Here is a 23,300-nt window from a genome sequence, read left to right as displayed (position 1 = left end):
AGACTGCGAATTTGGGGGGGGGGGAGTTAGCACGCTTCCCATTCAATCTTACCCCAACAACAAAAGACAGCATAGCCAGACAATCAATTTGAAGCTCTCACAAATTCGATTGCCCCTTTCAGGAGAGGGAAGAAAAAGCAACACACTAGAAGGACCAGGAAGCTACCAATCAATAAACAGATATATTTAAATCCCAGTGTTTCTCCCGGGATGAAAGCCCCCCCTCTGGCCACGCCCTCACTTTCGCTTTGCTCAGTCTCGACGCGGGCTTTTCGCAAGCGGGCGGCTCCGGCAATTCGGATTGGGTGAGGCTGGCAACACCCGCGGCCAATGGCGCCGCTCCTTTCCTTTCCGCTGGATGCTCCACCAGCGCCTTAGGGACCGCGGTTTGCTGCGCTGGAGGGGAGCGCTTGGAAGGGGCGGGTGCACGTCGGGGATCTCTCTTCAGGCGTCGTGTCATGTTAAGAGCCTGAAGCAAACTGCTCTCCCTCCCCGCTCCCCCGCACCTGGATCGCTTCAATGAGCCATTTCCAGAGGGGTAGCTGTGCTAGGCTCCTGGTCATGTCACCCGCCCTTGCAAAGGCAGGTTTAATAATAATAATAATAATAATAATAATAATAATAATAATAATAATAATAATAATAATATATTAGTACCCCACCCATCTGAGTGGGGTGCTGGACGGCCCTTTGCTTGGAAATTAAACAAAGGGTCTGCTGGTTTCTCTTTAGGGTTTCCAGACTCAAAGGAGAGCAGGGCAATTAAAGGCACAGAAGTCCTGTCCTCTATTGAGTCTGGCAACCCTACCCGCATCCCTTATAATCAGCATAGTAAAACATTAAACCTTAAAAGGATTCCCTATACAGGGCTGCCCTCAGATGTTTCCTAAATGTTATATAGATTCTCACAGGGAGCATCCACCCCGGTCCAGAAAAAAATAGCTGTTCTTCTAAGGGAGCCACACTGAAATAATGGGGATTTGCTGTGGAGCAGGGTTTGCTGTGGAGAAGCTGTTGGTTTTGTTTTTGGACTACAATTCCCATCCTCCCTAACCAATGGTCCTAGCTAGGGATGATGGGAGTTGTAGTCCAGAAACCCTGCTTTGGCGGAAACCAGGCATCCCCAAACTTCGGCCCTCCAGATGTTTTGGACTACAATTCCCATCTTCCCCAACCACTGGTCCTGTTAGCTAGGGATCATGGGAGTTGTAGGCCAAAACATCTGGAGGGTCGCAGTTTGGGGGTGCCTGGCAGAAACTCTGCATTAACCTGTATTGCTTGCAAGTCCAGCAACATCTGGAGGGCCACAGGGTCCCTCGCCCCAGTCTTTGATGGAGGGCCCCAAAATATTGTTTGCAGCATTTCTCAAAGTTATCCGTAGATGGTTGCACGCATTGTCACATCTGCAAACTGCACATACCCTAACGTGTGGCTTAATGGGAAGCGTTATTACATTTTAGAACTATTTGGGATGGTTGTGTTCTACCTCTGCTGATGACCCTTAGGGTCCCTTGCAACTTGACAGTTCTATGATTCTGTGCTGTCGGAGGCAGTATACATTAGCACCAGTTGTGGGGCTTCCCGTTGGCCACCGCAAGAATTGGACGATGGACCAGACAGGCCTTTGATCCAGCAGGGCTCTTGTTACATTCCTTAAGTTGCTGTGTCCCATTTCTTGCAAAAGGATGCATGCCCCTTAACCAAGTTTTCCCTTTTCTCGCGAGGAAGCCTATTCAGCATAAGGGAATTTCCCTTAAAAAAAAGGGAGAACTTGACAGCTATGCCCTTAACAGCCCCCCCTCCATGTTGCTAAACCAACCCCACCTGCAGAGAGCCAGAGGGAAATTGGTAACCAGAATTTCATCCCTGATTGGCCAGAAGAAGGAAACGCTCACACCTGAGGACGATTTAAAGGTTGGGGGTGTGAGAAATGTACACCATTAAAGCCCAAGAAGGAAGTAGAAGCCCGCAGGTGGTGGTGGTGTTTTTAAGTATTTGTATTGTGAAGCAATGGCATTGGTGAGTTGGCAAAAAAAAAGCTATTTGCTTATTGTGAGTGTGAAGTTTAAGGGTATGATAATTATCCATGGCAGGTGTGGGGAATGTTTGATATTTCAGGTGAATTACGACTCCCATCATGCCCGGCCATTGGTTTTGCTTGAAGGGGCTGATGGGAGTTGTAGTTCAGCAACATCTGGAGAAACAAAGGGTCCTCACTACAGAAAACTGGGACCGATTGCTTCTTGTATTTATCTTTTTGCGGATACATTATTATTATTATTATTATTATTATTATTATTAAGCTATGCAGGTTTTCTATTTGTTCTTGTTTAGTCGTGTCCGACTCTTCGCGACCCCATGGACCATAGCACGCCAGGCACTCCTGTCTTGCACTGCCTACCGCAGTTAGGTCAAACTCATGTTGGTAGCTTCGAGAACACTGTGCAACCATCTCGTCCTCTGTCGTCCCCCCTTCTCCTAGTGCCCTGAATCTTTCCCAACATCAGGGTCTTTTCCAGGGAGTCTTCTCTTCTCATGAGGTGGCCAAAGTATTGGAGCCTCAGCTTCAGGATCTGTCCTTCCAGTGAGCACTCAGGGCTGGTTTTCTATTTAGACAATGTTTTTGTCTTTTGTTGGCTAGCATTCTCCTTCTGGCCTGACTACGGCAGAACTTTATATAGAACACAAGATTGATTGATTGAATGAATTTACATATCACCCTATACCTGGAGGTTTCAGGGTGGTTCACAGAAAAGATCACAATATATAAAATTAAAATTAAAGCAGTACCCCCCCAAAAAAAGAGTCACTCTTTAAAATCAGGTCACGCAAAGGCCTGGTTAAAAAGGAATGTTTCCCCTGGTGCCTAAAGGTGTATAATGAAGGCACCAGAGAAACTTCCCTGGGGAGAGCATTCCACAGACATGGAGCCACTGCAGAGAAGGCCCCGTTCTCGTGTTGCCACCCTCCGGACCTCTCAAAGAGGAGGCACATGAAGGAGGGCCTCAGAAGATGATCTCGGGGTCCGGGTAGGTTCATAGCTAGTCCTCATGGAGTTCTTCCACAAAGTGGGTGAGATGGGAAAATCCAATAGCAATCAAAGGGCAATCAATACCTTGATTAGGGTCAACCAGAATGGGATAAAAATCACGGACTGGTTCCTGTTTCAGTATAAATGGCTTACTGAAAAGACTTGGTATTGAGTTTAACTCATCTGGAAAGATCTTATATTAACCACAGTCATGTAGGATTAAAATGATTGTTCACAATTGATTCCTCTCCCCATCTGAAGTATTCTGTTCTCCCAGTAAGAACAAAAAGGGGGAAACTGTGAGGAGCAGGCACCCCCAAACTTCAGCCCTCCAGATGTTTTGGACTACAATTCCCATCTTCCCTGACCACTGGTCCTGCTAGCTAGGGATCATGGGAGTTGGAGGCCAAAACATCTGGAGGGCCGCAGTTTGGGGATGCCTGGTGTAGAGCATCTGCTTTGCATGCACAAGTTCCCAGGTTCAATCCCTAGCTAGGCTGTTATCATATCAGTATATACGTAATTGACACTTAAGAACAAGATGAGCCAGATTCTCCAGTACTACTTCCCCACAAACAAGTAATCTGTATTGGGTTATGGTATACCATAAAATTTTCCCCAACTGCATCATTGTCCCTGGCAGTATTGCCAGTTTGTGTTCCTACCTCCCAAACTGTGTTTAAATATATTTCTAGTGACATTTTCCCATGGATTCCTTGCCTATACAAAGAATCCAAAGTTTGGAAATTGTTTTGAAAAATTTTGTAACCAAGTTTCCTTGCACATATATGCCCTTTGTTCCTCTGGATTTCAGAAGCCAGTCTTCTTGGCAGCTGATTTATTATGTACCAGTGACTTACCATTTTAAATTTACCATATTATTTAACCTGAAATCATTTTCATGCCTAGAACTGCTCTGATTAAATACACTGGGGGTAGATTTCGAAAACCCTAAAATCACGCACAAAATCAAGTCTGAATTATTTTGATTTCAGTAAAATCTGCCCAACCCCTAATTTCAACACCAAAGATTAAGATTAGTATCACATTTGTTTTAAAAAAAATGTTTAAAATTGGGTGTAATGACCCTGGATATCTGAAAGTCATCAATCTGTTTAGAGATCATAAAGAGGCAGTTGGCTTTAATTTGTTTATCTTTATTTATAAAGTCCAAGAACCTGAGGCTGGAAAAGATTATACTATGAGAAATGGGAGCCCTTGAATCTTTCACATTTTTTTTCTTCTTTTCTTTTTTTAGCAAATGGTTGCCCGCTTGAATTTGAAGTCTGGGGAACGCATTGAATTGAAAGCAAAGGTGCCCCGAGAGGCCAAAAGGTCTGTATTATAAGTGAAAATGGGATATTTACATTTTCCCCTTGTGGCAGAATGAAATCAAATGCAATTAGCAAGCATAGAGCTAGTTTGTGCATGAAGGGGTTAAAACGATAGAGCTGTGATTCCTAGACACAGGTCATGCCCCTTCTTCTCTGATGAGGGAGGAAGTGACACCGCCTCTCCCTGTTCCTATCCCTTTCCCTCCACCATATAAATCAACCAGGTCTGGGCTTGAGTATTTCAAGCACAGAACACTTGTTCAGAACTACAATCTGTATGTTGTACTCAATAGTATTCAATCTGTGTACTTTTTGCTGCTGCTTGGATATATGCATAATCCTGACCTTTGGAACATTTTTGTAAGTAAAGCATTTTAAACTTACTAAACTGGTATGGTCTGTTCAATGCTAAGAGGGATAGAAAACAGAGAGCACCGTATGCAACAAAATGGGATATGGAAAAGATTTAACAGCCCAAATTCCCACATTCTACTGCTGCTTAACTTTGTGAGTTTAAACTCTGCTACCAGAGGCTCTCTCCCACTGGGGAGTGTGTTAAGCCCCACATTTTGAATCTAGGCACCCAGTCAATCATTTTATTATTCACCCCACGCACATGGGCCACAACGATTATATATCTCCCCTCCTTCGATACCCTTAATATATGCATTTTGGAAACATTCTTTGGTTGGAGAACTGCATCACAAAATTAATGCAAGTGCAAATTTTGAACGATGGCTACATGTCAGTTCTCATGTTGCTTCAGAAAGAGTCAGTTTGATAAGATTGAGCCTTGAATGCAAACTGAATCGAATTTCTACCCCCATCCCTACTGGGAGGGCCTGGTAAACCTTGCATCTATACTACAAACGGTCTCTTTGTGCTAATATGAACAGGCATGGTATTCCACAGGGTACCCTTGGGGCTGTTGCCTTCTAGTAAAGACAATGCTGAGTTAGATGGACCAGTGTTTTAGCTGAGATTTCTGCATTGCAGGGGGTTGGACCAGAGGACCCTTGGGGTCTCTTCCAACTCTACAATATTATGATTCTTTGACTCTGTATAAGGCATGTTTTCCCATGTTCCTACCAGCTTTACCTTTGATATAGGCCAGAATCCCTCGAATCTGCTTCTTCACGTTAACGCTCGATTTGAGACTTACCACGGAAATAGGGTCGTTATTTTTTCCTCTGATACGGGGAGAGAGTGGGATCTTCCCTTGGACCTGGGACTATTCGTCACAGTAAGTAAGAGGAGAGCCCTATTGCAGGAATAACTTGCAGGGAGAACAGCTGAGGATGTATATCTGAGACCTAAAGGACAAACCAAAGCTCAGTAGGTCAATATAATGAGGTGGAAGTGGGGGGGGGGACCTTGATATGAAACAGGAATGAAGAATCTGTGGCCCTTGAGATGTTGGACAACAAGTTCCCATAATTCCTAATAATTAGCCCTGCTAGCTGGGACTGAGGGGAGTTCAACCAACAGCTGGAGAACCATAGCTTCCCAGCCGATGATATAAGATGTTCTCATCTGGCATATCAAAAACTTTGGACTCTTCCAAATGGCCTGTTTACTGAGCATTCATCCTGATTTGCAAAGCTTACATGGAAGCTAGGCTATATGCAGTCTCCAATTAAAGCTGCTTGTTATTTTTAGGTTGGGTAGAATAATACCCCTTATATCTGGATTATGAACAGCTTCGTGGTTTTTGATGCCCGTCACTGCTTTTTCTCCGCAGTAAACGCAGCCTAGTTCAAGCAACCAGGGCTGCATTCAGACGACACTTTATCTCATTGACATTTCCTTACCTGCTCCCCCCCCCAAAAAAAGTTTATGTGATATTTCACACACTGTAAAAGCTAAAATCTGGAGGAATCTAGGAGAAGTATAGATCTCATTTCCTTAACCGTTTCCAGCAAAAATCCATTTGCAAACCCATTAACTCAGAAAAATTGAGGTGTATGTTTACAAAATCTGTGGTGGTATACCAGCATACTGCTCTTTCCTGCCATTTAAAATTTAGTGTGGCATCCTAGCATCTTGATCCAAAAGTCACAGATCAGTGACACATCAAGGCTTTGCTGTGTAAAAACTATGTTAGAAATCGGGACAGAAACTCTAGCATTTTAACCAGTAAAACTAACACAATCAACCCCACATCTGAATGCAGCCCTTGCATTAAACTCATGCCTAACACTATGTAAAGGTAAAGGAACCCCTGGCCGTTAGGTCCAGTCGCGGACGGACTCTGGCGTTGCGGAGCTCATCTCGCATTATTGGCCGAGGGAGCCGGCGTACAGCTTCCGGGTCGTGTGGCCAGCATGACTCAGCCACTTCTGGCGAACCAGAGCAGCTCATGGAAACACCGTTTACCTTCCCGCTTGGAGCGGTACCTATTTATCTACTTGCACTTTCAAACTACTAGGTTGGCAGGAGCAGGGACTGAGCAACAGGAGCTCACCCTGTCGTGGGGGGATTCGAACCACCGACCTTCTGATCGGCAAGCCCTAGGCTCTGTGATTTAGACCACAGCGCCACCTGCGTCCCTCTAACACTATGTAGTTAGGCTTGTATTCTCTTGGCAAGTCTCTAGCTTGCCCTCTTGTCTGCCTGCTAACATCATAGCAATGGTTCCTATTCATGCAAATCAACATGACCAAAGATGATCTAACTCAGGCATCCCCAACCTGCGGCCCTCCAGATGTTTTGGACTACAATTCCCATCATCCCTGACCACTGGTCCTGTTAGCTAGGGATCATGCGAGTTGTAGGCCAAAACATCTGGAGGGCCGCAGGCTGGGGATGCCTGATCTAACTCTTCATTTCTCTTTCCAGGTAGCGTTCTCTTTTAACGCCCAAGAGATGGTGTTGGAAGCGTTCAACCGGCCAATTATTAAACTCCCAACCCCACCGGGAATGCAAGTGGTGAAGCACCTCGCTGTAACTGGTGATATTGATGTTAAATCCATTGCGTATGATGGATGACTCTCTTCGGCCATCTCTCTCTTGCCTCTAGAATGGTAACTTAATAAAGTGAGGAACGTGATCTTCGATTCTTCCCATTAGTTCTTGCGGTGGTTTAGTATGCAGTGTAAGTTTCTTTTAAGAAAGCCGAAGCAGATTTAGCCATGTAAAAGAGTTGGGAAGTAGCAATGGGGAGTATACTTGCTGACTTTTGTTACCACTGTTGCTTTTATTTTGGAATAAAGCTGCTCTTCTCTACCTCTCACTGCCTTGGTTCTTGGATACAACAATTCTGTTGGATGAGTATCGCTCAACTTCCAACAGATTCCTCTTGCTGTTTACGCAGTATTCCACAAGCTTTGTTTTCCTCACTAAACGCCATGCCACCACAACTCCCTGTTTCTGACCAGGACAGTAATAATAGCTCAGAATTCAGAATACAGTGGTACCTCGACTTCTGAATGCCTCAACCTCTGAAAGGTTCGACTTACGAAGTCAGAAAACCCGGAAGTCTTTTTGCCGCACGCGCGTTCTGCGTGCTTCGCACATGCGCAAAATGGACGCTTCAACATCCGAAGGTTTTGACTTACGAAGAGCGCCACGGAACGGATCGCCTTCATAAGTCGAGGCACCACTGTACAGTGGTACCTCAGTTTACGAACTTAATCCGTTCCTGAAGTCCATTCTTAAACCAAATCCATTCTTAAACTGAGCAGTGCTTTCTCTAATGAAGCCTTCTGCTGGTGGTGCCCTTCCACTGTTCGGCTTCCATTCGTAGACTGAGGGAAAGTTCGCAAACCGGAACACTACTTCCAGTTTTGCAGAGTTCGTAAACTGAATAGTTCGTAAACAGGACTGTTTGTAAACCGAGGTACCACTGTACTTGTAATGCAAAGGGCTTGATCTCAGTGGTAGCTGGTGCCCATGGGGAATGGCATGCCATTATTTATGCTCTAGTTATCTCCCCCTTGGACTACTGCAATGCGCTCTACGTTGGGCTACCTTTGAAGGTGACCTGGAAACTGCAACTAATCCAGATTTCGGCAGCTAGACTGGTGAATGGGAGCAGCCGCCGAGACCACATAACACCGGTCCTGAAAGACCTACATTGGCTTCTAGTACATTTCCGAGCACAGTTCAAAGTGTTGGTGCTGATCTTTAAAGCCCTAAATGGCCTCAGCCCAGGATACTTGAAGGAGCGTCTCCACCCCCATCATTCAGCCCGGACACTGAGGTCCAGCTCTGAGGGCCTTCTGCCGGTTCCCTCCCTGTGAGAAGTGAGGTTACAGGGAACCAGGCAGAGGGCCTTCTCGGTAGTGGCGCCCGCCCTGTGGAACACCCGCCCATAAGATGTCAAGGAAAAAACCAACTACAGTGGTACCTATACTTACGAATTTAATGCGTTCCGAATGCACATTCGTAAGTTGAAAAAAATTGTAAGTCGAATCCCATAGGAATGCATTGGGAGAAAAAATTCGTAAGTTGAAGCAACCCTATCTAAAAAATCGTAAGTAGAAAAAATCCTATCTAAACCGCATCCAAGATGGCGGATGGAGCTCCATTCGTAAGTAGAAACATTCATAAGTAGAGTTATTCGTAAGTAGAGGTACCACTGTACCTGAGTTTTAAAAGACACCTGAAGGCAAGGGACGTTTTTAATGGTTGATGTTTTATCGTGTTTTTATATTCTGTTGGGAGCCGCCCAGAGTGGCTGGGGAAACCCAGCCAGATGGGCAGGGTATTATTATTATTATTATTATTATTATTATTATTATTATTATTATTATTATTATTATTTTATTATTATTTATTACTGTATTTATCAGTTGCTTTCCTCACAAAAGTGACCCCCAAAGGGACTGATACAAAAACAGTATAAACACCAAAACCAGCATAAACAAGAAGGCAAGGGAGGCCAACGAGCTGACCAAGCCACAGGGGCGTGGGGGACCATCAAAATTGCCCTATTGGAAGGACTTGGTGGCTGATGTGGATCTTAAGGAACTGGGAAGGCCTTAATGTACTTAGGCCCAAGTGGCTTCAGTCTTTATTAAATATCACCAGAACTTTGAACCCAGCCTAGTAGAAGAAGAAGAGGAGGAGTTTGGATTTGATATCCCGCTTTACCACTACCCGAAGGAGTCTCAAAGCCGCTAACATTCTCCTTTCCCTTCCTCCCCCACAACAAACACTCTGTGAGGTGAGTGAGGCTGAGAGACTTCAGAGAAGTGTGACTTGCCCAAGGTCACCCAGCAGCCGCATGTGAAGGAGTGGAGACGCGAACCCGGTTCCCCAGATTACGAGTCTATCGATCTTAACCGCTACACCACACTGGCTCTCATCAGCCAGTGACTCAGCAGCCAACGCGGCTCTCTGAGTAACCTGCTAGAATAGCTTATGTGTTTTGTCCATGTCAGTCCATGTCATGTCCATGTTTGCAAATAGGCCCATGCCCCCCTCCCTGCAAAAAATAAAGCAATCGTGTCCCCTGGATTATATAACTTGCATGCATTGATATATACAAGAGAGATGCCCTCTGTCTGACATTTCTATGTCAAACTCAATTGCACATAAGAGAAGATACTTGCACGTTATAGCAGTGACCCTCACTTTTACTAGCTGTGGGAAGTAAATCTCCTCATTGTGATTGAAACTTAAATGGACTGTGTCTAACTCGCCAGCTGCACAATCACTGTGACACGCAATCTGGCAAATTATGCTTTAATGCTGTCACATAAATCTGTCTAGCTTTACTCTACTAGTACCTGGCTGGAATATTTGGTCCTAGTTCCCACCAAAAGACCTTTGAGGCGAGAGTGCTGTATAAACATTCCCAACACCAATTCATTTTGTAGCTATTTTGTATTTGCTGACGTCATTTCTTTACTGCCTCAGCTTGCAAACCCTTCCACAGCTGTGTGCAACAATAAAAAGAAACAAATCATACAAGTGTTTTGTTCTTTTTAGTACCCCATGGTACCCAAAGCACTGCGACAAAATTTAAAGTGACACCAGTATTAACAACGTGGCCTCAAAAAATTAGTAAGGAAACGTAACAGGTGGAAGCATCTGTGCCGAGCCAATGCCTGGGGGCCGGATGCGGCCCAGTCGCCTTCTAAATCTGGCCCATGGGCGGTCTGGGAATCAGCATGTTTTTACATGAGTAGAATGTGTCCTTTTATTTAAAATGCATCTCTGGGTTATGTCCTTTGATTTAAAATGCATCTCTGGGTTATGTCCTTTGATCTAAAATGCATCTCTGGGTTATTTGTGGGGCCTCCCTGGTGTTTTTACATGAGTAGAATGTGTGCTTTTATTTAAAATGCATCTCTGGGTTATTTGTGGGGCATAGGAATTAGTTCATTTCCCCCCCAAAAAATAGTCTGGCCCCCCACAAGGTCTGAGGGACAGTGGACCGGCCCCTTGCTGAAAAAGTTTGCTGACCCCTGTATGTAGGGTTCCCCCCCTCTTCTTTGGCTTTTTTAAAGGATTGGCTTTGAAAACCATTTTTTAACTAAACAAGGAAGCTGCCAGAGCATCCTGAGATCGTCACCAGACCTGCTCAAAGCATCTGTTGGGCGCAGAATACTTTTCATGTGTGATCAACTCTCTTCCCCCCCGGCCTGTGATCTAGGTCCATACAAGAACCCCTTCAAGCCCTGCGCACCACAATGGGTTAATACTTGTGTTGCTAGGTAACCCTAGAGCAGACATCCCCAGACTTCGGCCCTCCAGATGTTTTGGACTACAATTCCCATTATCCCTGACCACTGGTCCTCTTAGCTAGGAATCATGGGAGTTGTAGGCCAAAACATTTGGAGGGCCGCAGTTTGGGGATGCCTGCCCTAAAGGCTTAGTTTCTGGCCTGCTGCCTTTGGCTCAAACATGGCTGTTCTCCCTTTTGAGCTTGGTCAGACTGACACAAGGGGAGGGGAGAGAAAAGGAGGGGGAGAAATCAGGTGCTGATCTCTTGCACGAATGCAACTATAAGTCACATTCACACCCTGCACACCCTGCTCCAGGCCACATCCCATCAACGACGCACGTGGGGACGGCGGCCGAGTTGTCAACAACGACGGCCTGATGATGTTAAGTACCAGTGCTCGATTGCAGGCAAAGGGTCAAAGTCTGGCACTGCCACCCCGTTGACAGCTACCATCACGAGAGAGTTTGCCACTTCGTTGGAAAGCTTCAACCTCTCGTAAGTCCTTATCAGGTTCATAACAACGCAGCCCCACTTACAGCTTCCTGTGGAGATTCGTAAGCATGCAGAAATCGAGGCAAGTTTGCTCAGCAGAGGAAACGCTTGGCGCTCCGCAATGGCCTTCTTGCACAGCTCTGAAAACAAAAGGTCCTTGGCCACGTTTTTAAGTCCCGCCCATTCACCCAGCAGCCTTTCCTCGCTGTAGCTCGGGGGGAGAGCGTACTCAAAATATTTCGCCATGGAAAGTACCTCGGCATCGCCAAAGTTGGCAAGGCGGCTCCCAGCAGCAGGCCGACACACGGTATCAAACACTTCTGTGCTTTTTAAGAGCTGCGGCGACGTCTCGCCGTCAAATCTCTGGTGCAGGTATTCCGCCCCGGTCAGGATGATTTTTGCTCGGTCCACTTGTAACCGAAACTCTCCCATCTCGACCACATCCAAGGAGACCCCTCTGAAAGAGCCATCCTTCACGGTGGCATTAAACTCTTCCTCCTTCGGTCCCGGCTGTTGGAGGAGGTTTTGCAAGGCGAGGTATGCAGCCTCCAGAGCAGCAGTCACTTGCCCAAGCAAGACGCTTTCTTTCTGGAACACTTCCGAGAGGGGTTTGTAGAGCTGAAGGAAGTCGATCAAGAAGTGGGAAAACTTGACAAAATGGAAACTCCTCAAGAACGTCAACATGCCTTTCGCCTTCTGCCCCTCGTGGCTGCTGGATTTCGACAGGCGCTCAACGTGAGCAACCAAGGCCGGCAGGCTTTCGAGAAGGGCGCTTAGAGTTTGCCTCTTGCTCGCCACCCACCTGACACTGTTGGATTCCATTAGTTTGGCCACTTTCTGGCCCAGGCGGGGAGCCGCAACCTGCAGCTCCCTCAGTCTTTCAGGGGAGGCTTGGAAAAACTTGAACATTGCCCTGATGTGCTTTTCGCAGTCCTTCACAAAGTCAACATCCCTGTAGCAGGCACCAATGGCTGCATACTGCAGCTTGGGGGTGACACAATGAGCCGGCGACAGGCGAGGGATCACCTCTTGGAACTTGGCGACGAGCGCACTTTTGCAGCCCGTTATGCTGGCTGCGCCGCCTGTCGCAAGGCCCACGAGCCACCCAGGTTTCCTGAATGGGATCTGCAGCTCATCCATGGCTAAAACGGTGGCAGCAAAGCAGGCGTCAGCTGTGTTGCCGGGCAAAGACGCCAAGCAAAGGTACGATTCCTTCACTTCCACTCTCTTTAGGTAGCGGATGTAAACTGCCACGCAGGGCTGGTCGGACGAATCCGTGAAGCTGTCCAAGAGGAGGCTGGCGCAGGGTGAGCGGCAGATGCTGTCAAGTATCTCCTTCCGCAGCGTGTCCGCGATGCACCTTATGAAGAGCGTGCATGCGACCCTGTTCCTGTACCTGGGGATGATGGGGGCTCCCATGACTTGCAGGAGGTCCAGCGCTTTCTCGTAATCGTTCAGCGGCTTCGAGTGGTAAGCAATGTCGTAAGCGGCACTAAAAAGGTGCTCCATGTTTTTCAGCACGTAGCTGGACATCTTCGTCAAGCGCTCGGCCGCCGGAGCGCCGTCCGGGTCTTCCTTAGCTGTCAGCGCTCGGACACAAAGCTTGTGGGTGTTGCTCTTGTCGTGGTGCTTCAGAGTCTCCACTTTGAACGGCCTGGTGTACCCCGTTACTAGTTTGGACACGGGGCCGTGAGCGGGCGGGTTCTCCTTGCACACCACGCAGTAGAGGGTGGTCTGCCCTTTGTCAGCCTCCAGCCATGGGAATTGAGAGAACCATGAGTTTTGGATAGATCGGGGGCCTAAAGTCTTTCGGGCTGCTCCCGCTGCACCAGTTTCCCTTCCACAGCCCTCTGGGTACAGATCTGGAGGCCACACTTCCATCGGGGGGCACAGCGAGAGAGCATAGTCATCCATCGGATCTTTCTCGTCTGGGTCGTCCACCATTTCAACCTTGATTATTCCTTTTGGAGAGAAATTGGAGAGATAATGTAGGTTGCCTGGTGTTTTTAATTAGATCAGGTTCCCAATTAGCTAAGTACTGTACTGCAGGCCCCATTTTTCAAAATGAAACAAATTATTATTATTATTATTATTATTATTATTATTATTATTATTATTTATTTCTATGCCACTCATCTGACTGTTGCCCCTGCCACCACTCTGGGCAGCTCCCTACAAAATATTAAAAGCACAATAAAACATCATCCTTTAAAAACTTCCCTGAACCACAGACCCCCTACTTTTGAAATTTTTGCTATCTCTATGGTAGTTTTTGTTACGTGAATGGTGCCACAGTTCCCCTGGGTGGGTTACAACCAGAGCAGTGCACGTAAACGCCGTTTACCTTCCCGCCGGAGCGGTACCTATTTATCTACTTGCACTTTGACGTGCTTTCAAACTGCTAGATTGGCAGGAGCAGGGACCGAGCAATGGGAGCTCACCCCGTCTCGGGGATTCGAACCGCTGACCTTCCGAACAGCAAGCCCAAGAGGCTTAGTGCTTGAGACCACAGCGCCACCCGCATCCCAGAAGACGTGTAAACACCCTGCAAGCAAATCAGTCTGGAAGCAAGATGAAGGCGCATTGCTGTATAGCCTCCCTGCAAAATTCAGAGTAAATGGTCTATAAAGAGTACATTAGAGTAAATACAGTATCTACATACCTGCCAAGTCTTCCACTGAAAAATGCAGGATCAGCAGCGGCGCGGCACCGGAAGTTACGTAGAAGCAACTTCCGGGGCTGCTCTGCCCATGTGTGGGCACTGGAAATCGGGCAGAGCGGCACCGGAAGTCGCTTCTACGCATGCCCGTTGGCCATCTTGGTGATGGCCGCCGCCATGCGGCCACTGCCAAGATGGCCGCCAGGCTTGCGAAGAAGCGACTTCCGGTGCCGCTCTGCCCCAATTTCCGGTGCCCAGACATGGACAGAGTGGCACCCAAAATGGAGGCTCCCTGGCAGGTAGGAAATCCGGGGGATTTCTGGGATTTTTCTCCATTCGGGAGAACAGCGGGAAACAGATTAAAATCTGGGGGTTTCCTGCGAAAAACGGGATACTTGGCAGCTAAGGGTTACAATAGACCTCCTGTGGTCCATGGACCACAAATTGGGAGCCACTGAGCTAGATCATTAATGTGTGAACAACAAAAACCCCAGCTACCAACATAAACTGGTAACTGACACCACTGCAATAAATTTTTGCAAGCCCTGTCATGGGTGTAGCCAGGATTTATGTGGGGAGGGTGGGGGCAGGCCTCATGTTAGATGGGCAGAAGTATTTTTATAGATTTACTTGATGGGGGGGCTGCCTCCCTCCCCGCCCCCGGCTACACCCATGCATCTTGTGTAGGCTCTCCGAATTCCAACCAGGTGATGGTTGGACCTTCGAAGTGTCACCCGCTATGCATAATTTAATTTCAATCTATGTGGGCTAAAACTGGCCACCTGATGGCAGGTGATAGACAGGTGGGCAGCCCCACCCACTTGTCAAACTTGGCCTGCAGAGGTGAGTTTCCCAACTGCACTGATGGCTGTAGTACTAAGGAAGAGGGGGGAGCAACTTGTTGAGACACCCACCCACCCCATAATAAAAGTACTTGTGGCCCTGATAACACCCTCACTCTGGAAACTGCTGTTGCAAAAACCCATACACTGTGCAAAGGAAGCAGAGACTCGACAAAAACAAAAGGGGATGAGACAGGTCACTCTATGGACCATATAACACTGGTCCTGAGAGATCTGCATTGGCTCCCAGTACGTTTCCGAGCACAATTCAAAGTGTTGGTGCTGACCTTTAAAGCCCTAAACGGCCTCAGCCCAGGATACTTGAAGGAGCGTCTCCACCCCCATCATTCAGCCCGGACACTGAGATCCAGCTCCGAGGGCCTTCTGGGGGTTCCCTCCATGCGGGAAGTGAGGTTACAGGGAACCAGACATAGGGCCTTCTTGGTAGTGGCGCCCACCCTGTGGAACACCCTCCCATCAGTTGTCAAGGAAATAAGCAGCTATCCTATTTTTTAAAAGACATCTGAAGTCAGCCCCAGTTCAGGGAAGTTTTTAATATTTAATGCTGTATTGTTTTTAACACTCGATTGGGAGCCGCCCAGAGTGGCTGGGGAAACTCAGCCAGATGGGTGGGGTAATAATAATAATAATAATAATAATAATAATAATAATAATAATAATATGTCGTTGTTGTTTTGTTGTTGTTTATGGAAACTCACCTCCAAGGTAGCTTGGCTGAGGCACTGAACCATCCGACATTATGTAATCTGAGTGGATAGAAACAGAATATTTAAAAAATACTTAACTAGAAGGGAGGAAAGAGCTTTATAGACGGTGAACAAGCTTTCTGAATATCGCTCTGGGGCATAGAAAGCAGGGAATGATGACCCCAGAAGCGGCAGCTGTTATCATTAATTAGGTTTTTTTTAATCCCCTCTGTCCTCCCAAAGATGCTCAGGGTGTCGAACAATAAAAACAAAACAAAACCGGAGCCCAGTATGGACTAGAAGTCATTTTCATTTCTGGATTTGGATTTACACCACTCCCTTCCACCAGTTCCCAGGGCAGCTAATAAGTGGTACTTCGGGTTATAAACTTAATTCGTTCTGGAGGTCCGTTCTTAACCTGAAACTGTTCTTAACCTGAGGTACCATAGAATCATAGAGTTGGAAGAGACCACAAGGGCCATCCAGTCCAACCCCCTGCCAAGCAGGAAACACCATCAAAGCATTCCTGACATATGCCTGTCAAACCTCTGCTTAAAGACCTCCAAAGAAGGAGACTCCACCACGCTCCTTGGCAGCAAATTCCACTGCCGAACAGCTCTTACTGTCATGAAGTTCTTCCTAATGTTTAGGTGGAATCTTCTTTCTTGTAGTTTGAATCCATTGCTCCGTGTCCGCTTCTCTGGAGCAGCAGAAAACAACATTTCTCCCTCCTCTATATTACATCCTTTTATATATTTGAACATGGCTATCATATCATACCACTTTACCACTTTAGCTAATGGGGCCTCCCGCTGCCACTGCACGATTTCTGTTCTCATCTTGAAGCAAAGTTCTTAACCTGAGGTACTATTTCTGGGTTAGTGGAGTCTGTAACCTGAAGCTTCTGTAACCTGAAGCGTCTGTAACCCGAGGTACCACTGTATTGTTGTTGTTGTTGTTACTATTATTACTATTTATGCCCCACCCATCTGGCTAGGTTTCCCCAGAATATGAAAAACACAATAAAACAAAAACATCAAACATTAAAAACCCCTAAGTTTTCATTCCAGCATATATAAAAACCAAAAGTTGAAATTACAAGGAATTACAAATATTACAATATAAAAGGTAAGTGGGAAAGCTCTCACTAGAAGTAAAACACCAAGCAGCATAAAAAGGATTCACAACAGGCTTCAGAACCTTGGAAAAATCAAATTATCTTTGCCTGAGGGCAGAGGCCAAAAGTGGCATCGAGGTTGACACCAGGCGAGCCTCTCTGCGGGAACATTCCGTAATCTGGGAGCCACCACTAGGTAGGCCTTTAGCCCTGTATCTGCCTGCCACAGGCAAAGAAGTCAGGCCATCACAGAGGTTAGAAGCACTTACCTTGATGTTCTCGTCCCCCTGGCTGGTTATGGCTAAAAGCAGATTCTTTACAGGAAGCGGTTTCTTGGATTAACTGCGAGTTTGGCACAAGCTGTTCTGCAAGGAAGCAATGTTTGCATATTTAGACTCGTAGGGTAGGGATTGATTGGTGTGTTTCTTTGAACTCCCACCTTCCACCAAACACAATCTCACTGTGGGGTAAATTACATCTCTGCATGCAAAACGCAGGGAGACCCATTGCGTCCCTACCCACCCACCCACCCACCTGGGACCCCTATACCATACAGGCCCTCTTTCCGCCTCCCTCACAACAGGTTGGGGGCAAGTTACACCATCTCCACGTTCTGCTTACTCTGGTGAGTTTTCTGGTGCAGGGTCAGATTCTTCCGCAAAGCAAACGTCCGCCTGCACTCAGGGCATTCGTAAGGCTTCTCTCCCGTGTGGGTCCTCATGTGCCCGATAAGAGCATATTTAGAAGAGACTATTTTCCCACACAGGAGGCAGGTTGCTTTTTTCTTCGCCGTCTTCTTGTCACTTGCTGTTTTGAAGCGAGAGGAGGAAATACAGGAAGCTGTCTTAGACAATAACGTAAGGAGATTTTGCTGGATCAGGCCAATGGCCCACCTAGTCCAACATCTGTCAGCCTGCATTTCTTAGTGCATAAAGTATAAAGTATTGAGCTGATGTGTAAAGATCTTTCCAATTCTAAAGAATACAAGAGGGTTCTAGAAGCTACTAGAAGCTTCTCTGTGTGAGAGAAGCAAGCAGAAGGGTCCTGATTGTTTGGGTTATACCTTCTGGGAAGCTGGTTCGAACTAGTTCTCTTATCTCTTCCAATTAAGGTCATGCTGACGACAAATATAGGCCAAAGGGAGCCTGGGCTTCACTTTCTCTTTCTATCTCTCTTCCTTCTGGTGTGGTGTTCAGTACATAGGACAGTGGTACCTCGGGTTGTGGACCCAATCCGTTCTGGGGTGCCGTTCGCACCCCAAAAAGCCCGCAAGCCGAGCGGCGATAGAGCGCATGCGCGAAGCGCGCAGAACACTTCTGCGCATGTGCACACAGCGGAACCCGGAAATATTTTTAGGGTGCCAGTCCTGTATGCATTTGGATTTGTGACCATTATACTCATTTGCCTTCAGTAGAAAGTAAAGCTTTGGTGGATGAAGTACAATTGCCTCTGGTCTATTTTTTGGAACTCTGCAACGTGTTTTTAGGTTTTCCTCCACATGTATGACAACATCCTGTCCTCAGGGCCGTCTTAAGCTCATCGGGCGCCCTGGTACAGGGATCCCTCGGGCGCCCCCACCCCCACTCTTAAAAAAATAATAATCTCGACCTCCAGCTCTTCCCCTCCATTTTTTTTTTAAAAAAGGAAAGCTCTTACCTTCCCTGGGGGTGCTGGGAGGCTTCCCTGGAGGCGCTTGCCGTTTCCCCCGCGCCGGAAGGCCTCGGGGCTCCGCCTTGGCTGAGCCGAGAGCCGCAGGGCCGGGAAGGGGAGAGCACAGCCTGCGGAGAGGCCCAGCGTCCCGGCCACTCCGTAGTTTTAAGAGGGGGGAAAGGACAGCCCTTTCCCCTCATGGCTCCCCCCCCCCCCCGTGGAGCCTTCCCGCTAACAGGGATGACCCTGGCGCTGTGTTTCATTGGTAGAGCTGCTGCCATGTGGCGTCGCCTCTACCAATGAAACACAGCGCCGGGGTGAGGGATGACCCTGGCGCTGCAGAGCGGAACAGGGTCCTAGAGCCCCTGCTCCACTTGCTTACCTCCCTGCTCTCCCCTGAGCAGCGTGGCTGGCAGAGGGAAAAGGGAGGCTGCCGCGCAGCTCCCCCACTTGCTGGGGCACCCCCTGAGCGCCCCGGCACCCTGGCGCCCCGCGCCACTAGAGTCAATGGGCGAGACGGCCCTGCCTGTCCTTACAGGGGCCACCCAGAAAACTGTAGGAATCCTACAAGTAGGACCCAAGCACAAGAACATTCTTCCCCCCTGCAGTTTCTGGCACTCAGAAACATCACCGCCACCCACCATGAAGGCCGGCCATAGTCATCATGGCTGGCAGCTGCATAGGGAATCAAACTAATTATGTACCCAGCCTAGGATTGTACCCCCTTGGCTGGCAGGGGCTCTCCAGTTGATGCTTGTTCCCACTGCCTGCTACTTGAGCCTTCACTAGAAATACCAGGGATTGAACAAAACAGATGCTCTTTCACTGAACTTCCATTCCGCAAGCCTTGACAACAGCGATGGGGAACCTGTGGCTTTCTGGGTATGGTTGCACTTTGATTCCCATCAGCCTGGGATGGGACACCTTTCCCTTGGTGGTTTCCTAGCTGGTTCCTCCCACCATTCCTCCATGCCTATCCAGCCCATGGCAAGAGCAGAGACAATGGAGGTAGGGAGACGGTAGGGAGAAAATCACACAGGACTAAAAAGAACAGGAGAGGGGGAAACCCTGAGGGAGATAGTGAGAATGTTTTCAAACAAGTGCAGCATCTCACAGTTCAACTGCTAGGTTTTGCACACCATTGAGGGAACAGATGCCTCCCCCAATTTTCAAGGAGGGGGCCAGGCCCCCTTAATACTCCACGGTGGGCCCCGTTGGGCCTCCACATGCCTGGGGCAGGCCTCACCTTTGATTGCTTTTTCTCCCAGATCTTGAACCCAGGGCTCCGCTTCTTGCTCCAGCCAGAAGATCAGGGTCGGTTTGGCAACTGGAAAACCTGTTTGGGAGCAAGGCAGAAAAATAGAAAGTCGTCAAGAGGAAGACAGTGACACAAGAGGCAGGTATAATATAGACCCCCTACGCAAACTTTTAACATCCCTGGAAGCAGCGGCGGAGAGCAGGCGCGCTGGCCCCAGTGATGTGGTGCGTGTTCTGGGGGTGGGGTGCACGTTTGGGGAGTGGGGAGCAGCAATGGCGCCCCTGGGATCGCGTCGCTCGGGGCACACTGCCCCCATGCCCCTATCTTCCTATGCCCCTGTCTGGAAGTTTAAGGAGCAGAAGCGAATGGAAATGTGTGCAACAGACAGTGCAATCATATGCATGTATGCTCAGAATTCAACCCCACTGATCTCAATGGGGCTTTCTTCTGGGCAAGTATAGGATTGCAGCCTTACACTGGCAAGGTCCTGTTACTTATCTTATTTCCCCCAAACACCAACACACACCGTGTCTAACTCTGCTGATCGCTCACTCTGCACCATGCATGGGTGAATGTCACTATAATGTAAAACTGAATCCAGCCATTTGTGCAAGAAGGCAACACAGGTATGGCAGGATGCAATGATTCATGGTATAATGTCTCCTTCATAATTTTATAATTCAGGGTTATCATGTGAAAGCATTCATGCAAAATGTAATTCGCTTTGGGAATACATTCATTGCTACAGCGTGTGCATTAAGCTTAGAAAGTTTTTTAAAAAACCAACCAGTATCTAGTCTGGATTAATTAAGTGGCCATTTATTGGCATCTGTACCATACATTCCAATGACCAGTGCCACATATACATCTAGATCTTTTACATAAATAAAACTGCTGGGAGACATAGGCAATTCAGAGTTTCCCAGGTCCTGTGACCTTGGGAAATACAGTAGTTCCTTACCCAGGGAGGCCACGTTTTCGTAGTTCTCTTGCATGACCTCCTTGTACAAGGCTTTTTGCTCTGGCTCCAGCAGATCCCACTGCCCCTTTGTGAAACAGACAGCCACATCTTCAAAGGTCACCGGCTGCTGGAAGAAGACGAAACAAAGCTCAGCCTCAGGCACATCACCCCAAAAAACCAAATGCCCATACCCCAACCTCAATAGAGGAACAATAGACGCAACTCCCTGCAACTTGGGAAAAATGAGACCTGGCCCGTATATGCAGCATGCAAAATAGGCTGCACCACTGCTAGTGGGCTGGGGGGGGGAGGTGTTATTTTTAAAATATCGCCCTACACTAAGAGTCACCTGTAACAATAAAAACAACAATGGACTAGCAGGCAAAGGGCCAAGCTGCCTTTCCCTACTGATGTGCTTTTTTCTATTTGCAGGGTGTGGTGTTTCTTTACAGGGAAGCATTAAAAAAAGACATTCCCACTGGGATCAATGTTCTCCCATTTTATTCTATTGTATGCAATTTCTCCCTCTGTGTGTGTGTTTGTCTGTTTGTTTGTTTGTGTGTGTGTGTGTGTGTGTGTGTGTGTGTGTGTGTGTAGGAATTTAGGGTGGGAGGGTGAGGAAGGTGGTGGGACAGTGATAGCAGACTACAGCTGGTTCCACAGATTAAAAACAGACTTGTAAAAGGGGCTTTGAAGCTTCCTGGTCAAATGAGTGAAAGGGGTTTGGGGTTTCTCCCATATAGCCAAAAACCATGCCATGGTAGACCACACACCTGGACAGACTCTACCGCAGCAATGTCCTTTTCCCAAGGAGGAGATGTTGACCTCGATTGAAACATGGAACAGTTTTCAGAGCCTGTGTGAACAAGAGACAAAACTGAGGACAGTTTTACCACTATTCGCAGTGGTTTATGAAAGCTATATGTAAAACCATACAACTATTATTATGGCAGATGTATTTTTAATTTTCTGCCTAAACCTGATGGAATGGGAAAGCTTTGAACAGGTGCTTGAAGGTTAAAAAGGAAGTTGCCTGCTGAATCTCTATTGCCAGAGTATTTCACTACATAGAGCTGGTGATACAAAAGGCCTAGTTTCTTGTCGTCAAATGAGCCTTGACAACTTGGGGAACAACCAGTGATGCTCTTGGAGATGATCTCAGTGACTGAGCTGTGATATGGGGGTTCAGGCAGTCCTTGAGATACCCTGGACCTAAGATGTTCAGTGCTTTGGCTGATGAGCAGTCTATGTCCTTTTAAATGTGTGTGGTGGGGCATTGGTTTGTTTTGTTTTCTTCTTGTTTTTATTATGTACTTTATTATGTATTTTTATGTTGTGGATGAAGGGCAGTATACAAATTTAATAAATATAATAATTGTAATAATAATAATTACATCTTTTCTTAAAAAAATATTTGAAGCTGATAGGAATGATGGGGTGGGACACAGAAGCGGTGAAGTAGTATTAATGATGGGGTGGGACACAGAAGCGGTGAAGTATTATTAATACTATTTTGCCCTGAAGAGACAGGAACAATCAGGTCCGCCTCTCTTTTTTGCCGAAGTGTACAAAATCAGGAGACATTGAGACCTAGTCACTGTCTCTCAGCCTAGCCTACCTCGCAGGGTTCTTGTGGGGAATCTGGGATTAATTGAAGAGGTGGGGAAAACCATATGCACCACACCTTGAGCTCCTTGGAGAAAAAGGTGGGATAGAAATGCAAATACTGTTAGTCAGTAAAAAGAAGAGAAAGACCCTTTTGTTTGATGCAGCCCAGCGCTCCTCTCGCCTTTTGAAATGACAGGAGCGCAGCATTGCTCTATGCTTCAGGCGCCCTAACACAAATTGCTAATGAATGAAAAGAATTTCAGCGGTCCCGGAAGGCAAGCAGTCGACTCTTTCCAATATTTTTGTCTGCAGATACGAAACCAACAAAAACGCTACTGAGCGCCGGGTGTGTGGGGAGAGGACAAGAATGAATGGACCGTCATTCAGGAGGTGAATGCGCCCCTGAAACAACCGGAGCTTGGAGCAGGCAGGATTTTATCCAAATGAAGTCCTTTCCTCGTTTTAAAGTCGAGGTGAGATCTTTGCTTTGGGGGGTGTCACTACGACACTAGACTGTGCCTGATCCTTCCCCAGCACCTCCATATGGATTCAGTCCAATTCCCCCAAACAATAAGCCCCTCTCCATCCCATTCGCCGCCGCACACACCCTACAAATTTCTATCCCCATATTTCCCTTCCTTGCCTAGCACCACCGCACGTCGAGAAAGACAAAAGGCAGCCGGGAGCCGACGCCGCCACCTCTAAACTGCAAAAAGAAGCCTTACATAAATAAAAAAGTGCATTGAACCCCCTTCACTCCCGGGCGCTGGGTCTCTGCTTGCCTGCAAAGCTGAAGCTTTCAGCGCAGTCCTGCCGCTCCTCGGGGCCGCGCTCTGCTGCCATCGGGGGCGCATCGAGAAAATCCCAGGCAGGGATCCCTCCAGCAAAGGGATCGCCCCTCTTTCCTGAGTCGGCGGCTACCCGCTCCATGGCTCCGGATCTTCATCCGAAGCTCGGATCCATTAAAA

General features: G+C 47.4%; 1 protein-coding gene across 2 annotated transcripts; it reads right to left on the bottom strand.

The window, feature by feature from the left end:
- Positions 1 to 9,737: 9,737 nt before the first annotated feature.
- Positions 9,738 to 23,300, bottom strand: LOC118081056 (zinc finger protein 862-like). 2 transcript variants are annotated; one of them, XM_035107181.2, is made up of 8 exons: positions 23,115 to 23,300; positions 21,498 to 21,580; positions 20,725 to 20,851; positions 19,752 to 19,841; positions 17,477 to 17,662; positions 17,125 to 17,220; positions 15,751 to 15,798; positions 9,738 to 13,491 (listed from the first exon to the last, which is right to left on the bottom strand). In XM_035107181.2, exons 1-8 carry the CDS (start codon positions 23,260 to 23,262, stop codon positions 11,399 to 11,401), a joined length of 2,871 nt encoding a protein of 956 aa, XP_034963072.2. In that variant the 5' UTR covers positions 23,263 to 23,300; the 3' UTR covers positions 9,738 to 11,398. The 2 variants fall into 2 exon arrangements, with proteins under 2 accessions (XP_034963072.2, XP_034963073.2); XM_035107182.2 differs by having other exon boundaries at positions 20,725 to 20,848.

The sequence above is a fragment of the Zootoca vivipara genome, chromosome 2, assembly GCF_963506605.1.
Source record: "Zootoca vivipara chromosome 2, rZooViv1.1, whole genome shotgun sequence".
Taxonomy (NCBI): domain Eukaryota; kingdom Metazoa; phylum Chordata; class Lepidosauria; order Squamata; family Lacertidae; genus Zootoca; species Zootoca vivipara.
Note: the sequence above shows the minus strand (reverse complement) of the source record. Positions and strands in the feature narration are given on the sequence as shown.